Here is a 13,069-nt window from a genome sequence, read left to right as displayed (position 1 = left end):
TTCTACTGTTAAATCAGATCTACAATCAACTTGTGAAAAAGTCAAGTATTCATTTATTTATCCCTTATACTCTCACTGGGGACACGCACTGAAACTACAGTGCTCAAATTATTAAAGATGATCAACAGTTTCTCAGTTTCCAAGTTTCTCAAATGTGACAATTTGTTGCTTTAAAAACTACATTTTGGGTTTTTATTTTTGGTCAAAAAAGAAACCTGAAGAAATAATTTTGTCCTGTTAATTCATCAGAAATAGTAGCGGATGCATAAATCAATAATAAACCTGAAACCTAAACAAGAATATCAGTGCATTTTTGTAGGTTTTGGGAAATTGTAGTTGTTTCTCACCAGTCAAACCCCAAGTACAACTCACATCTTCAATAATCATTCAAAAGAAAAAGCAAAAATGATGGGTTGTACACTTCATCACATCTGTCTTTATAAGGCAACATCTTTTGCAGGATGCTCTCTTCACACTGACACAGTACAGGTTAAGTTATGCTTTCAGCACCAGTTTGTGTCAAACTTCACCCAACAGGTGTACAAAACAGGGCAGCAATGTTGTTTCAGTTCATGTTTCTTTCCCATCACAAGTCTTTATAGTTGATGATGTAACTGGATACAACTAAACACAGCTGAAAACAAAATAATACTAAAACTATAATTTGACAATAGAGCTAAAGTCATTGGAAAACTCAAATTTGCACCGCTTTGTTTCTAAAAACAGACCAAACAAAAGATCCTTAGAGATGACAGCAACCCAGCAAGTTATTCACAGTGGTGGGTGAGTTGAAACCCCTTAACTTGAAGGTAATAACTTTCAAAATACTTGAGGATCCACCTGTTCCTGTTTTGTTAATATAACACTGGACAAAACCAGGACACATTTGATGAGTTGAGAAATTACTCAGCGTGAATCAGCTCTATTTCAAATGGAAATTTACTTCAAAAACGAGAAGGGCATAGCTGTCAAAAATCTGAAATGTATGTAACATCCTGTGCATAAAACACTCATGAACAGGACAGAGAGATGCAACCACTAAACGTCTGTGTGGAGAAACATCTGAACCATAAACAGGCACGTAAAAATTCACAAATCACACAGAAACAAGCAGGCGCTTTTTTCCCCTCACGTCAACCTCGGAGACAGACGTACATGTCCAAGTTGCATATCTCTACAAAATGTTTTGTAGTTCTCTCAAGAGTCCTACGAAAAAAAGCAAATCGTTGCACAAAAGTAACTTAATGCTTGTCTTCAAGAAACGTCCTTAACTAAGATTTCATCCTAGAGTGCCCTTTCAAGTTTTAAGGGATTCCTCAAAAGTCTGTTTTCTGTTGCACAAACGTCTTTAGCAACGGAAATTAAAGGAAATCAACTTAAGGTACCTTTAAGGGGAACTCAGAAATAGTCTTGGTAGAGTTTTAATCCATGGACTAACACCGTTAAAGTGTGCCAAGAATAGTGTTTTGTTACTAGATCCTATGGATAGTTCGTCTTGGCTTACTTTACCTTAACTTCCGCAATCTGCTTTGAGATGTTCTTTGCAACCTCCTCCAAATTTCAGTGAGAAAGTAAGGATATAAAAAACATTTTAAGAGAAATTTTACGGAGAAAAACTTTCTATGCAACTAGGCAGTCTTGAGCATCTTCCTCATCAGTCAAGTTATAAATATGCCTGCTTAACTTGTAAGTCTGTGCAAACTATGACTCTTCTGTATGGATAAAATGGGTATTATTGACCTTGGTTGAGCTGCAGACCAACAGTAGACTGTGCATGTTTCTAGGTGATTAGCAATGAGATTATTACTATCAGCTACATAACTAGCCAGCCAACTTTTTTTACATTAGGCCTACGAAAAAACAGCTCTACTTGTTGAAAATAAATTGTCATCGCTTGTAGTTTCATACAAAATAGGTCTTCAACGTCCTCGGTGTCAGTCTGAGTCTCTGTAACGGGTCGTGTCTGGTGATGTTCACCCATCACATTTTATTGCGGACGCTAACAAATGCCACAGATTTGCCGTACAGCAGCCGGTCCCGCTCCCGCACCTCCTCCTGCAGCTTGGCCTCTGCCACCCGGAGCTGGCGGATGGTCGCCTTCATCTCCTTCATCTTCACCTCCATGAGCGCGATGATGTCCCGCTGCTCGTTCAGTTTCCGCAGCAGCTCGGCGGACGTGGTGCCAGTGGTCAGAGAGTACGAGTGGTCCAGCGGGCTGCTAGTCACACTGACGTACTGCACGGGCGCCTGGTTCACCGTTTCCACCGATGAGTCGTCTGCGGTCAGGTCGTCGGAGCTGCAGATCGGCGCGGTATAGGACGTCCCCTCTGACTGTGCGGGCAGCCGCGCCGTGCCCAGGTACTCCCCGTTTTGGCCTATCTGCACCACGGTGATGCTGTCGTCGCTCGCCTCGCCGCCAGCATTAGCCTCGGCTCCTTCTACCGTGCTGCCCAGGACATTAACGTTAGTGATAACAATCCCCGAGGTCGCTGCAGCGGCGGGAGCGGGAGCTGCCGCGGACACTTTCCTCCCTCTGCCGCGCCGGCTCCGCCGCTCGTTCACCCCCCGCAGAGGGAAGAGGGACGGCACTCGGATGCTGTAGGTTTTCCTCCCGCCGGCGAAATGCACGCTGCAGACTCTGTGTCCCGTGGTGGGCTGGAAGGTGCTGAAGCAGCCGCTGACCCCGGCCCGGGAGATGTTCCGCAGCCACAGCTCCCGCAGCGCGCTATCTTTGGGAAACGTGTAGAAGCGCAGGTCCCGGTCCCGGTGCGAGTTGTTGTAGCAGCCAGGGACACAGCAGGTGAACCCGGGCATGTTTACCTCAACACCGAGCCTGAAAACACAGCCGCTGGATTCAGTTTACCTTATTTCTGTGTTGTTTCTTTATTCTGTGCGTTGTTATCAAGCTCAGCGGCCTGCAGGCGGAACTACACGTCCCACAACGCTAACAACTTCCTGTTTATTTTTCAGCAAAAGTGAGCCGCTGTTCGCTGCACGTCGACTAAATCCACGCCTTTTTATCCGGAGTCAACGCACACGAAGCTTATATTTATGTTGAATGCGTGGCAGATATTTAATTTTCAGCGGTAAATGGCTTGTTTTTGTTCTTCTCGGGTTTTAATCAAACCAACCGTCCGCCATTTAGAACTAAAAATCCCAGAATTCCTTGCGCTTCCTGCCCGAGTCCGTCCGTGAACTGCTGCCCCTGCTGGTCGCTCTGTGGTAACACACACCTGACTTCACTTAAAGATAAGATATAACAGAATATATGATATAAGTGAAATAAAGTCTTTGGGAATAGAAGTATGTTTCTAGTATGTTTATTAAATGTTGTCACCACACCAGTCAACACTCTCCACTTGTTGGTTAGCGTATGGCTCTATATAAACAACATGAATAAGCCAAGTTTTAAACTGAGCATATTCAGCTCAAAAGTAAATAAAATAAGCAAATCTCCACATCTATGCAGTGGCTAAATGAATATTATCACTAGAAACCCTAATTAAGGACTTAAAACTTCTTACTTTGTATAGAAGACAGCTTCAATCACTTACTTTTATTATCTAAATTAGCAGCTATAAAAAATATGGACTATTAAAAGGGAATGAATGCAGCCTTATTAAACATTACATACTCTAAACAGATTACTATGTTCTTACTTAAAACATCAATTGAACTGTCTCTTCAGCTGTGGAAACCCAGCTCCTAACAGGTTGAACATCTGCTAATTAACTTTCTCGCAGAGCTACCTCAGTGGACTAAGAGTCCTGGAAATGATCCAATCTGATTGACTATCACTGATAGGTGGTTATTAAGAGTGTCAGGTAAGAGGGCAGTGAATATCCACATCAGTTTATCTAGGGGCCTTTTCCACAATAAGATAAGATAAGACTTCATTTATCCTCAGACGGGAAATTCATATGTTACAGCAGTGCAGGAAACAAGGTAACTGATAAGAACTAGGGGTAATAAACACAACAAACTAAAAAGTCAAGTAAATGGAAATCAATCTACATACATTATAAACATTGTACACACTACAATAGTAATGGTTCTGGAAGATGTAGCAATAGATATGTATGTATATGTTATATAGGTGAAGTAATGAATACAAAATAAATTAAATATCCGGTAGTGTTACTGCATATTTGACACTACCTACTACTTGTTGGTATAATCTACATTTAGAGTCCCAATACATAAACTTTTCTGTGTGGAGTGTATTTCTTGAGATACAAATCAGTGCAGTTTTAATCTTAGTGTGTACATCTAATCAAGGAAGACATTAAAGTAAAAATGAATCATATTTCAGGTATTGTATATGACAAAGTTCTTAACATCTGTTCATCACCACTACTCCATCTGTCAGAAAAAAGACAGAAAATAGAAACCAAAGTCAATCCATAAATGTCAAAAGCAATGTGACATTAAAAGATGGGTTCACAATTTTTCAGATCTGTCTTAAAACAACAGTCAGGTGTCCAGATGAACATTGAAACAGGTTTTTCTCACCATAATCATTCTTCCTGTTCATACTGACCATCAGAAGATCCCTTCCTGATGCACCTACAATGTAAGTGATTGGGGCCAAAATCCACAGCCCTCCTTCTTTGTAAACATTTATTTAAAAGTTTATCTGAAGCTAATATGAAGCTACCTCACCCAAATGGGTCAAATCAAGTAAATATCTTTCAATGTTATAGTTGTTTTAGTTCCAACCTTCCTCTTTTTGTTACTTTACTTCCACCACAGCTCAACAGGGAAACACTGTCTGAGGAAACATAAAGAGGGTATTTTTCTAAAAAGACTGTAAATGTGGCAGATATCCACTTGATACGACTAACTCAAACTACTGAAGCCTCATATAAGCTTCAGATAAACTTTTAATTACTGTACGTTTTTGCACAAAATGACTGTGTGGCCACACTGTGGATTTTGGCCCCCATCATTTACATTGAAAGTGCATTTGAAGGGGATCTTTTAATAGCCAGTATGAACAGGAGGAATGATTACAGCGAGGAAAACCTCTTTCAGTGTTCATATGGACACCTGACTGTTGTTTTAAGACAGACTTGAAAAATTGTGAACCTGTCCTACACATATACACACATACCAGTATACACAAACTATATGAACAAACTATATGCTGTACATAACCACCAACCATAGATAACCACAGCACTCTTCATTTCTTTGCACTTTTTGTGTCCTGTTTACAGTTCACAGAAAGAGTTTCACCTGTATATAGTCATTTCTTGTGTATATATCTGAAGATTGTTGTGTAAGTACATTGAGAGCCACTAAACTGGAGTCAAATTCTTTGTATGTGTAAAGATAATTGGCTAATAATAAGGATGATTCTGATTCTAAATGTACATTCCTTCATACTGTTTAACTGAGAACATATTTGTGCAACTCTAACAAGTGTCCCTCATAATATTTAAAAAGTTAAAAGTGGAGTAAAAAGTCCCTCCTACCACCAAGTATATCCAAACGAAATTTTGGACTTGCACTGGCAGGCTTTATTGCCGCTTAAGGTATTGTTCTCCGCCATTGGAAGAGCCAGACAAAACCACATCTTACTAAATGGTTATAATTGATGACAGACATTACCTCTTTTGAATCTGTAATCACAAGGACTAATAATTACCAAGGAAAGTTTTATGAAGTTTGGTCTAATTTTCTGATGTATATAAACTAAGGAACCTAATATGAAGTAAATATTCCTACGACGTTGTTGTTGTTTTTAAGGAAAATGTTCTATCCCACATGCATGGTGCTCCCTTGTTTTTTATTTTTTATTGATTTACTGTAGCAACTGATCTTGTGTGTCATTATGTTTGTATATATGAAAAAAGTTAATAAAAACTACCAAAAAAGTGTAGTAAAAAGTGTAAATGTGTAAATTGGTCTATATGTAGTTTATTATGTATGTAGCTGATAAGCTCGCGCACTGATTCATGGGAAAACACGGCACCCGATCAAAGAATGCACTTGCTCTATCAATTAATACGATTCTTCATATTAATATTATTATTATGATTAGTTGTTTACTTCTTATCTGCAAACATATATTTCACAGGAACAAAGTTGCGTGTGTAACGTGTGTAAAGAGCCATATTTCGATATGTCCTAAGCTAGCGGCGTCCATGTATCCCTTCCTCAATCCTCCGGTGGTGACACATCTTCCGCCTGTTAGTGTCTCCGGCTGGGCTGAAGTTACCATTAGCAACTGGGCAGCGCCCGGATGAACACCGACCAACGCTGCTGATGTTGGGCTGGTAAATCCGGTAGGTAGTTATCGTTGCATTTCCTTATCGATTGTTTTCTTAAACAGTGTAAAGAAAGATAGAGAAGTTACGTTTAGATGTAAAGTGTGTTCAGTCTCAAGTTGCGTTTACCGGGAGCTGTTTGAATTCGATATGCGGCTGTCTGTCTGGCCGGCTAGCTTGTTAGCCGATGAACGTGCTAGCTCACGTTATGAAAATCTAGTCTATGTATGGGCGCTAGCTTTAAACGTTCTGGCTACTTTCCGCATGTTTTTGGCATAGAAAATTGACCCGAAGAAAGCCTAACAACTATGACAACTATGAATTTAATTACCGTGAATCTGTTATCTGACCGGGTCGTTAGCAACACAAGATAGCTACTTTACTGTTCAGAGTCCAATAAGAGATTGCTGACAGACTGTATGTTTGAGCACAATAGAGGACAAATGTATTTATTTCTTGAAAATTATTGAATATTTCCTGATACAGGATACAAATCCTCCGCACTAGACTCGACAACTCAAAATAAAACAAACCATGCAACAAAACAATGCCACATTATATTTACAAAATGCAATGAAAACTTCTTTATCTGTGTGTTATTGTACAGTGATACTGCTGAAGTAAGTTACAGAGAAACAAGCATATTCTCTCATGTTTATAATAATATAATGACATAAACCACTTTTTCGTCTTTGCATAACATCATTAGGGTCCAGCCAAAAAAAAGAACTGCTCACACTCGAGCTTGAAGCAGGTTTCAGCACAGTTGACACCCCACCCTTAAATTAATAACACTGTGGGGAGGTGCTCTCATCACACAGCCAAATCTAGGCGATAACATCAATTGCACATAATGACACATGATGAAATCCACCCAACAGTTGCAGGTCCATAACAATTAAATTAAAAAATCATCAAAGATAAGTGGAGAGGAGAGTTGAGCTGAACTGTACTTTGACAAACAACCTCCTGAACCAGCCGGTCTGACTGAAGGAAGAATACTATTAAGATAAATTGTTGACATTAATTAAGCAATCTAATGGGCAAGTATTTGTACAAAAATGCCACCAAATTAGTGTTTAACTTGGATAAGATCACGCACAGATAAATTGCACTTCCTAGAGAGGTAGAAGTGACGTTAACTTGTGGGTGTGGAACATCTGAGGAATGGCATGTTCACTATGTGGCAGGATACAATGTAAGTGGTTGTCAGAGACCACTGATAAGAGGAACTGGTCTAGACCTTCATCTGACGTGTTTGTTCTGTTTCTTGGTATATCTAGGAGATAAATAGGTATAATAGATATTGTACTATGAGGCTAGTTATTGAATGAGTTTTTGGTTATCATAACATTACAATAAAATCGCGCATTTCTTCCACATTTCTTTTCTCAGAGATCAATCATATCATTCACCTTTTACTTAAAGTATTGTGTGGAAGCAGTAGTAATTATTTCCCAGAATATTGTTGCTTTATTGAATTGTAAAAAATATATATATTTGAATTTGTCACCCAGCTTTAATAGTCTGTTTATTTATTTTTACAGGTGCAATAAGCTCTCCCTTATTTCCAGACAACAGTAAAGTCCTTTACAGACAAGTGGATCGTTGGCAGTTGGGATGTTAGTGAGGCTGGCCATGGTTCAGACGTAAGGTTGCAGTGAGTGGCACTGCCATGTTGCCAGGAGTCGGTGTATTTGGCACGGGGAGCACAGCCCGAGTGCTGGTCCCGCTGTTGAAAGCTGAAGGCTTTGAGGTCCATGCGCTCTGGGGGCGAAGTGAAGAGGAAGCGGGCTGCTTGGCAAAGGAGCTCGGCATCCCATTTCACACCAGCCGATCTGATGACGTCCTGCTGCACCAAGATGTCGACCTTGTTTGCATCTATATTCCACCCTCAATGACGCGGCAGATTGCTGTCAAAGCACTGGGTAAGAGATCATAAACACATGTACACCATCACTAGACTGCAGTATGTCAGCCACACTCACCAGAGCACTTTTTTCCTTTTGCCAAGCTGACCTGTCCAAATACCTTGGGCCATAAACTATACAGCATTTCTCTGGAAAAAAAAGAGAATATAGGTGGATACTCAGTCAACGCAGTTTAAAATTTTGGGGTTTATTGGAAGGAGGACACTCAAATAAGCTAATTTTTCCCCCAAAACACCAGGTTCAGGTCTTAAATAGTTTTCATTGACACTGAATTAGCATCTGACGTAATGTGACCTGATGCAGCTACAGGGCAGGTTTTCTGTGAAACAGATCCAGTGTTTGTGATTGTAATCACAGAACTCTTCAAAGCATGCTCATACTAAAAAAAGACTGTGTTCTACTGTTAAGTATCTTTCAAGTTTTGTCCTTTTTAAATGTGATTTTTGTTGATAATGGCCGTGATCACAGGATAAGTAGTCATTCCAGGATATTTCTCAAATCAGCAGGCAACATTAAACATACATGCATACAATGCATTCAGAGTCGAGTAGGTCTATCGAGTTAACATATCTAATGGAATTCCTGAGTGTTGACCTCAGCTTCCTGTTATAGTTGCAACTTCCTGAGTGTGTCCCCGCCAAAGGATTTATCCACGGCACTAACTCCAAGTGGCACTGAAGGCTGCCGATCTCTATATTTAAAAATTATACACGCCCGCTGGCGACTTTTTATTAATTTATACAAACAAGGAAAACTAAACTTTCCGAATTTATTAAAAATCACTTTTAACATAAAATGTATGCAACACTTTATAATAACTATAGAACTGTATTGAATGATCATGATGCTCACTACCACACAAAAGATTAATTCACACAAAGAAATCAATTGCTGAATTTTTATTTGTTGTAACATAAGATTGCCAAAAAGATAAAAGGATTTCTCAGAAGGTGGACTGGCAGATGAGAGATCAGTGAGTTTAATATTACCTGAATAATAATGATCTAAACCTTCCCCCCGTCTCTCTGCAGGTATTGGTAAGAATGTTGTGTGTGAGAAAGCTGCAACTGCCGTGGATTCATTCAAGATGGTGACTGCAGCCAGGTATTATCCACAGCTGCTCAGCATTATGGGTAATACCCTGCGCTTCCTGCCAGCTTTTGTCGCAATGCGCCAGCTGCTGGTGGAAGGATATGTTGGTGACGTGCAGGTGTGCGATGTCCGTGTCTATGGCCCTAGCCTCCTGGACCAGTCGTACGGCTGGACATGTGAGGAGCTGATGGGAGGAGGCGGTCTGCACACTGTCGGCTCTGCCATCATTGACCTTTTAAGTTACCTGACCGGGGCACGAGCCAATCGAGTTCATGGCTTACTGCGGACCTTTGTGCAACAAAACGGTTTGATCCGAGGCATTCGACGAGTCACCAGCGACGATTTCTGTTTCTTCCAAATGTTGATGGGTGGACCCGGGTCTTGCTCTGGCGGGGTGTGCTGCACCGTGACCCTGAACTTCAACATGCCGGGGTCGTTTGTGCACGAGGTTATGGTAGTCGGATCCACTGGGAGATTGGTCGCCAGAGGGACGGAACTGTATGGTCAACGCAACGGCAGTAAAGGTGAGGAGCTGTTGCTTGGGGACAGTGGGTGGGCCGGACCAGAGGTGAAAGAGATGCCTCTGCCTCATCTGCGGGGGCTGAGCTCCATGGTAAAGGCGCTGAGACAGTCGTTTCAGGCTCACGAGGAGCGCAGGTCCTGGGCGCGCGGACCAGTTGCCATGGCACCAACGTTTGAGGATGGCTTGTATGTGCAGACGGTGGTGGAGGCTGTGAAACGGTCCAGCTGCAGCGGAGAGTGGGAGTGCGTTGAGATCATGAGCCAAGAGCCAGATCCGAACCACAACCTGTGTGAGGCTCTGCAGAGAAATAAGAACTAAACATATATTTATACACCCAGTGCAACTACTACGTGTCTCTGACAAAACTGGGCTCCGAATGTTTTTCCTTCAGTTCAGTTGCTTAAGCGATTTACATTACCCATGACTACTTTCTGCATTTTCGCTCTTTGTCACATTTTGAGCAGAATTGTGAACTGTGTTGTACCCTCACAGTCGTGACGTACACTAAATCGGTGATTCACAGCTCCATTATTCTGATTCATAAAACAGGTGAATATTTAGTTTGAGTGTGTCAAAAAAAATGGACACAGTTCCTGTTTTCATTGAAGCTTGAAGTCATGGAGTCATGACTCCGAATTTCCTGCTAAATATGGTTTAAATACGTTTAAATACATAAAATGGTTTAAATAAGTTCCTGTCAAACACTGGCCGACGAGTCAAAAAGAACCTTTCAGTCCGACTGTCACCTTTCTCTTTACTTGCAGTTTGTTTGATCATATTTCTGTATTTAAAAAATGTACAGCATGTCTTTACTGATATTTTAAGATAGACCAAATAAGTGTATACCTCATCCTCGCAATTAGACAAGAGCACTGCTCTTCTTTAAGTTTTGCTAAAAGTCAAGACATCAGAACATCAGTGGCTGAATTGTTTGCAGGAGTTGGAGGTTAGCTACCCTGAGAAATAGCTGACAAGGCCTTAAAGCTATAAAATCAAGCTTCGGCACAAGCTTATACACAAAGCTTTCTTCTAACAGCCTCATGCTCATTTGGATTTTTATTCTGTATCAATTAATAAATCATCACTGGCAAATATCGGGGTTGTCCAAGCTGTGAATTCAGTAATTTGGCTCAGATTAAAAGCTTAAGTGTGAATGTTCAAGCCAACTGAGAAGATAATTGAATCTGTATTGTGGATGTTGATGTATGAATCAAACGTAATGATGTTAATTTACTTCCAACTTCAACAGCATCTGATTCCAAACGGGAGTGTTTACCTCCGCCATGAATGTTAATAATACAGCATGCGGATGATTTGACTAACAAAATACTCTGTGTTTGCAGTGTAGTGACACTGACACAATTCAGCTGGTGCTTCATTGATGGAGCTTGTGTAAATTTTTAGAATAAGAATAATGGAGCTGTGCAGACTTTAGATTTTTTTTTTTTAATTTTTGGAATGTGTAATAAGCGTAAACATATTTGAAAAATGGCGAGAGGGGCTCGTAGGTTTTTATGCCGCAGCACTGGAGACTGGAAGAGGATAATTACAGGAAGTAAAATATGTGAGATACCAGGGATTGTGTAAAATAAGCTATGTAGAAAATCAAATGAGAAAAAGTCAAATTTGTAGCATTGCCCTTCGAAATGCCCGATTCATGAAGTGATTCTTCATCTTAAATCTGTCACTCTAGTCTTGAAAAGAGGCTGTGAACAGTTTGTAGTTTCCTCCTTCACAGACAAAAGCAGCAGTGAGCTTGAACTGTGGATTTTAAAAGTTTCATCATGGTGGGAAAATTAAAACCTTCATCTATTCACCCACGTATTTGTAATTATCCAGAACAGATAAAAACACAGGAGGATTTTAGTGGATTCAGTGATATTTTAGAGTAACTTTGACATTTTAGAAAATATTTCTTGGGACTATTTGATCCTTTTTTCTACTATGAAAACTTCTCGACATTGTAATCTGTTATCCATTGATGCTGACGAATCAAAGAAGGAAACTACCAGCTCTCAACAGAAACCTTTCAAGCTTACAAAGAGTGAGCATTTGATACTCAAAAGATAGATTTTAAGTGGAGTTTTAAACCAAATCTTAGACTAGCAGAAACAGGCTTGTCCTAAAAAATGATAGATTAGTGATTTGTTAAACTGTTAAAGTTTTAGACGCAGAATCTGAGGGTATTTGAAAACTAAATGAGTTTAAAATGTGTGTAAAAAGGTTTGTTTACATTTGTTAACCTTTTGAAATAATTTTAGATGTTTTACAAGATTCTTTTCTGGCAATCTGTGCATTAAAAGCTGTTATCATGTTTAAATCCAGAGAGTTGGGGCAGCTATCAGCCCCTTTTACACTATTCACCCTGAAACCTTACTGATCTTTTCATTGAGTAAAACCACTGGATTTGATGTGCGTGAGTGTATAAATGTGTGGCTCAGACCAAGAGATAGGAAAAGTTTTCTTTAACAATTTAAGGTTGTAGTCGCTCACTGCATCTCAGTTTTGCTGAATATCCTGAACATTATCGGCCCTGCAGGTGTTGAAGACAGTAGCAGATTATTTTAGTGTAGATCTTATAGACTCACTCAGGATCTGCAGATACATACACGTTGCACGCTTACCTCACGCTATCCCAACAGTGCTTTACAAAAAAAATCAAGTTTACATTAAGTGTCTTCATAATAACACATCACATTTGCCTGCATAAAGTTCCTGACCCACCACTATTAAAATACATTCCAGCCGAGTTACCAAGTTCTTATTTAAAGTCGTTTTGGTTTGTGGGGGGGGTTTTTGCACTGATAAACTGATAATATGCCACATTATTTAAACCGCAGTGCAATTCTTGTTCCAGCTAGCTCACTGCAAAAATGAATTTAACATTTGTCTATGTAAGGAAGACGTTTTGTATTTATTTATGTTTCGGTGTGGAGAAATGCTTCCCGATGTTTATTCTGTTCAGTGTTTGTGTTTTCAGCCTGTGAATTTCTGTTAAAGCTGTAATATTTATCTTGTTTAGATTTAGTGTTGTTTTAAATGATAACATGGCTTTTTTTTTTTTTTTTTTAGCACATTGTGTTGCATTTAATTTGGGAAACTGTACTGTTCATCTGACTGACAGATATTTCCTTTAATAAATACGGTTGTATTCATTCATTGTCTGTGATTTCAATTAATTCCGCTCCTGTCAAGTAATTTTATAATTGTTTGTTTAAGTGTAGATAAATCAATAAATAGAGCAGAGATCT

At 39.9% G+C, this 13,069-nt stretch overlaps 2 protein-coding genes across 2 annotated transcripts; one reads left to right on the top strand and one right to left on the bottom strand.

Moving 5' to 3' along the window:
- Positions 1-921: 921 nt before the first annotated feature.
- thap11 (THAP domain containing 11) lies at positions 922-3,226 on the bottom strand. Its single transcript, XM_067590473.1, has one exon. The coding sequence runs from the start codon at positions 2,812-2,814 to the stop codon at positions 1,981-1,983; it is 834 nt and encodes a 277-aa protein (XP_067446574.1). The 5' UTR covers positions 2,815-3,226; the 3' UTR covers positions 922-1,980.
- Positions 3,227-6,115: 2,889 nt separating this feature from the next.
- On the top strand, positions 6,116-12,978 carry gfod2 (glucose-fructose oxidoreductase domain containing 2). The gene is made up of 3 exons (XM_067590459.1): positions 6,116-6,290; positions 7,820-8,200; positions 9,235-12,978. The coding sequence occupies exons 2-3, from the start codon at positions 7,948-7,950 to the stop codon at positions 10,134-10,136; spliced, it is 1,155 nt and encodes a 384-aa protein (XP_067446560.1). The 5' UTR covers positions 6,116-6,290; positions 7,820-7,947; the 3' UTR covers positions 10,137-12,978.
- The last annotated feature ends 91 nt before the right edge of the window (positions 12,979-13,069 follow it).

Source organism: Thunnus thynnus, chromosome 1, assembly GCF_963924715.1.
Source record: "Thunnus thynnus chromosome 1, fThuThy2.1, whole genome shotgun sequence".
In the NCBI taxonomy this organism is placed as follows: Eukaryota; Metazoa; Chordata; class Actinopteri; order Scombriformes; family Scombridae; genus Thunnus; species Thunnus thynnus.
The sequence above is the reverse complement of the archived record's forward strand: the minus strand, read 5'-3'. Positions and strand labels throughout refer to the sequence as shown.